This window comes from Limulus polyphemus, unplaced genomic scaffold (genome assembly GCF_000517525.1).
Source record: "Limulus polyphemus unplaced genomic scaffold, Limulus_polyphemus-2.1.2 Scaffold1232, whole genome shotgun sequence".
NCBI lineage: Eukaryota > Metazoa > Arthropoda > Merostomata > Xiphosura > Limulidae > Limulus > Limulus polyphemus.
Genome location: NW_013666842.1, coordinates 312,788 through 317,292, shown reverse-complemented (window position 1 = coordinate 317,292; position 4,505 = coordinate 312,788). Strand labels below are relative to the sequence as shown.

Genomic DNA, 4,505 nt, shown 5'->3' with positions numbered 1-4,505 from the left:
TAGTTAATTTTGTGTTTGTAATTCTGTACATTTTAATTAAGTTATTGTTTATTGGTTTATTGTATGTGGTCATTGTTCGGGACGAACAATACTAAGGAGGGGGCAGTGTTGTGTCAGCGAGGTCACGTGACTAGTGTCACGCCACGTTTCTAGAACTATCCTGTTCCTTCGTGAATGCCCCAACATTTACTAGATATATGTTAGTCTGGTATATATATAAGGCGCTCACAACGTGACGGGACAATGTGTGTGTAGGTAGTGAGTAATTGAACTGCAGTCAGAAAGTATTGTTGAAGTTAACATTCGTTGATATAGCGTTTGTTATAGAGCGACTGTTGAAAATAAGTGTATCGTAAAGTTGTATTCGGAAAGAATAAACCAGTTTTATTAAGAAAGGACTTGTGTCGCTGTATCAACTAAAGCAAGTTGATACATAATCTTATGATATTGCAAGGAAATCAAAGTGACGTCTGCTCTCAAAATAAACAAGACTTGCGAAAGAAATTAGATTGAGACACAAGTAAGATGTACTTGTTGATTATTGAAAGTCTTAACTTATTGCATATACTCACTTGATCATTATTCCTGATTTGACGTTATTCTTGAGAACTGTATAATGGTGTTAGTCATTATTTCCTGTAATCTTACGAATTAGTTATTTATTGCTTGTCTCTTTTTTTAATTCCTAATTATACTCTGCAATTTGAAATGGACAAAGTTGCTGTTTTTTTTTTGAATATTTGTGTTTGAGTTGTTTTCTTAGTGTAAAATTATGTAATTGGCTATCAACACTCTGTCTACTGCGGGGAATTGAACTCCGGATTTTAGTGTTGTAATTGTGTAAACCTGCCTGCCGACCCATCGAAAGGGGGACCTGTGTTTAAGATATATTGTTACAAAAGATGTAATTAGGCACTAATTTATCAACTTCCGAAATTTGTTGAGCTTTTGTGGTGATTAATAAATTTGTAGTTGTTTGTGCTACTTTGTAGGTAACATGATCATTTGATATGTTACAGTTATGAGGAAAACTAAGTTTTACTAGCGTCAAATTAAAGACGAACTGCGATTTTGTATTTAATTCAACCTAGATGTCACTCCTGAGTTGTACCGGATGGATTTCATCAGCTAAGCCTAAGTAATATTACTATATTATGAGTTTGTCGTAAAGTGTATGTGCCAAACGTAAAAAGAAATGGCAAGTTTATTATTTGATTTAATAGTTATTTATCATCAGTTTAATTTGAGTTATTATGTAACTTGTTTGTTTTGTTCATTTCTTAATATGAAGGATTTTATGCAAATTTTAAAACCTGTATTATTATTATAATTTATGTTATTAATATTATTGGTTACTGCCTAATAATAATAGTAATGCTATTACTCTATTAGTATTTAGGTATGTATTACATTTTCGCGAGAAAATATTATTTATTATAATAATTATATAATTTATTTTAAACTAATACCATGGTAATGGTTCCTAATACTAGGGATCGCCCATGTGTTATTTTTAATTGTTATTTCATTTTCATATTGTTCCTCCAGTCTACAGCAAAAATGACTGTAAGTATTGTAATAAAACACGGACAGTATTACTAACTGCATCATAGGGCATTGTGTAGGGTAGATTTAAGTTTATTTGACTACCTAGCAAATAACACCAGTGTATAACCATTAACACCCTATCATTTTAATGTAGTCTGTGGTTTGTATGGAACCTCATAGTAATATACATGCATACATGATATATAGTTGCATGTAGGTTGCGGATGTAATATAATGTTTATATGGCAGGCATGACACATGTACCATAGCAATTGTGAACTTATTGTTGCAACTGTATTGATTGTGTATGAATAGGGTTCCTTCTCTTTCAGACATGACACTGGTGAGAGGATAAATTTTTTTTAACCACTGCGTGATCAATTTGGGCCATGTTACACAAATGCCTAAAAGGTTACACAATCATCTAAACCCTTATACAAATTTCTAGGCTGTCTCTCAAAACAGAAACCTTTAAGCCATAGTTTAAAAGATAGCACCAAGCTCAGTTTCAAGCATCAGATCAGCAATCATGGTGATGGCTGATGGTAAGTGTCGAATTGTAGCTAATAATGTGTGATTGATAATTTTATAGATACTGCGGATAGAATAGACTTCCTTGAAGCTGACTATAAGGAGTGGCAAGACTCCTGCAAACAGGAGATGGTGATTCTAGGCGAAAGTTAGGCAGAAATTTTACAGCTATATATTTTATTTAGAAGGTGTTTAGTTTCAGATAAAGTATGCAGTAGCAATGATTTAGAAGTATCATGACCCAAACTCCATCAGAAATAGAGGGGGAAAAGTATATTGATATAATCAATTCACAATTGTTGATTAACATGTTTTCAACCTTGTAGACTGTACAGAATGTCACTCTTAAGAGGAACTCTGGCCAGCTGAAGCCAAACCATGACCAGTGGAGAGGAGGAAGGGGAATATAATAAATATAAAAAATATTAACTATGCTTATCTGTATACATATGCTATTATATTATGACACATTGTCTTTATTTGCATGGAATATATATGAGCGCATCTATACAACTTGAAAAATTCATGTGGCTAGCTATATATATATGGCTTTACAACTTTAAAAAACTATAAAGCCTGCATGTATATATATATAGATATAGATATAGATACGAGCCAACATGCATTGCATGTATGTATAAAATCAAGACCATGCACCATTCCAGTATAGTTCAGTAGTCCATCCAATCCAGACTCCCCATATAGCTACAGGGTATACATATAGTAGCTATATACATTTTACAAGCATATATGTAACATGTGGTATGTTGATCACCATACATAATAGTGATCGTACATGCAGCACCACTATCAAAGATAACATTGTGGCAATGATATCAGGAGCAATAGCCAATCCAATGGTTGTTATTGTTTCCTGAAATAGCATCATACACCAAGTATGTATTTCATTAAACTAAATGTTTCAAATAGGACTACAACTAGTATACAGATTTATGTCCATAATGGACATAAAAAACTAAAGAAATATGATTATTAAAAATTGTTAACTTAGAAGAGGGAATATGGATCGTCAAACAAGTACAAGATAGGTAGGTTAAAGTGAAAATGCAATCGTCAGTAAAATAAACAAACAAACAAGCTTAAGGTTTGAGATATAGTGTTGAAATTATCTCCTCAAAATAGGGATTTGTAGCTTGAGGAAATAATGTCTACACTATATCTCAAACCTTAAGCTTGTTTGTTTAATTTTTTGACAATTGCATTTTCACATTTAGCTACCTTTCTTGTTTCTGTAGTTATTGAATTTCCCCCTTTTTTAATTAATAATTTTTAAAAATCAAGTAAATAAATACCAATAATTATTATCATACAGTATTAATTTTATAGCAGGCATGCTGTTGAAAACTTCCATCTGTTCTGAATCATTAATTTTTAATAGTCAATATTTATAATTTATGTTCACCATATGAAAATAAAAATCAAGTTTTGTAAGATACTGACATACAGAGACTTAAGTCGATGAAAATATCAGCTAGGTTTATTAATTATAATTCGATAAGCACTTGTCATTCTATTAGTTTGGAAAGGTTTAAAATCTAGTATCAGAAGTCATTAAAAAAGCAGTATAAAGTAAGCATTTGCATTTTACAAAGGAATTATTAGCATGGTTTTTGTTAAATTTAGTCAATTTATGTTGTATATCTTTACTTGAGAAACACCATATCCTTTGATAAGAAGCCAAGCAAGAGATTAGTTGGTTGGATGTTTATGGAATTAATGGAAGAGTTAAGTGTTAAGAAGTGGTTGGAAAATTAGCTTAGTGGTACAAAATATAGAATAGTGATAAATATACAGGTTTCCAAGTGGATGAACATGACTAGATAACAAAAGACCATTTGGCCAGCCAAAAAAAAATCATTCCAATCTGTCATAATATATAAGACTGTTTTGTTTAGGTAGTATTGATTAATTTAGTTTTGTGAGTGAATCTTTTATTATTGTTTAGTTTTTGTTATAATAAGAGTTAAAAGCAGACAATTGTAGAAGGTTTTCTTAATACCTTATTGGTGTTGAGAATATAGAAAGTGGCCAGACGACTAAGTAATAAAGATATAAATAGTGTGAGATGAGCGGGAGGCAGCAGACAGACAACAACAGACAGATAATAGCAAAAGAGAATATAGTTGTGTGAAGTTAAGTACCACATAGGTGATAGGCCTAACGTTTAATATGTTAGAGTGAAACTAACAGTATTAAAAAAGATAAGAAGGATAATTTTATTTTGTCAAAGCATGGTTCTAAAGTAATTGAATCAGCCTGAGTACACTTTGACAAAAGAAGCAGAGGATCTTCAGAAGAAACAAGACCAAACGAAATATGGTAACTTGTGCCACAACTGTAAGTGAATCATACACAGAATACTAGTACGATAATAATATAGAAAAGATATTTCGACTTGTCAACTG

The 4,505-nt window shown here is 31.6% G+C and overlaps 1 protein-coding gene across 3 annotated transcripts in view; it reads left to right on the top strand.

Moving 5' to 3' along the window:
* Nucleotides 1-1,087: 1,087 nt before the first annotated feature.
* Nucleotides 1,088-4,505, top strand: part of LOC106462724 (mitochondrial import inner membrane translocase subunit tim16-B-like) — a 21,047-nt gene continuing 17,629 nt past the window's right edge. The window contains exon 1 of one of the 3 annotated variants that reach the window (XM_013922671.2): nucleotides 1,088-1,198. In XM_013922671.2, coding sequence (XP_013778125.1) covers nucleotides 1,196-1,198 — 3 coding nt within the window. In that variant the 5' untranslated portion in view covers nucleotides 1,088-1,195. Of the gene's footprint in view, nucleotides 1,199-2,071; nucleotides 2,094-4,348; nucleotides 4,438-4,505 lie in introns of those variants that run through there. The other 2 variants (XM_022390047.1, XM_022390046.1) reach the window with 2 other exon arrangements.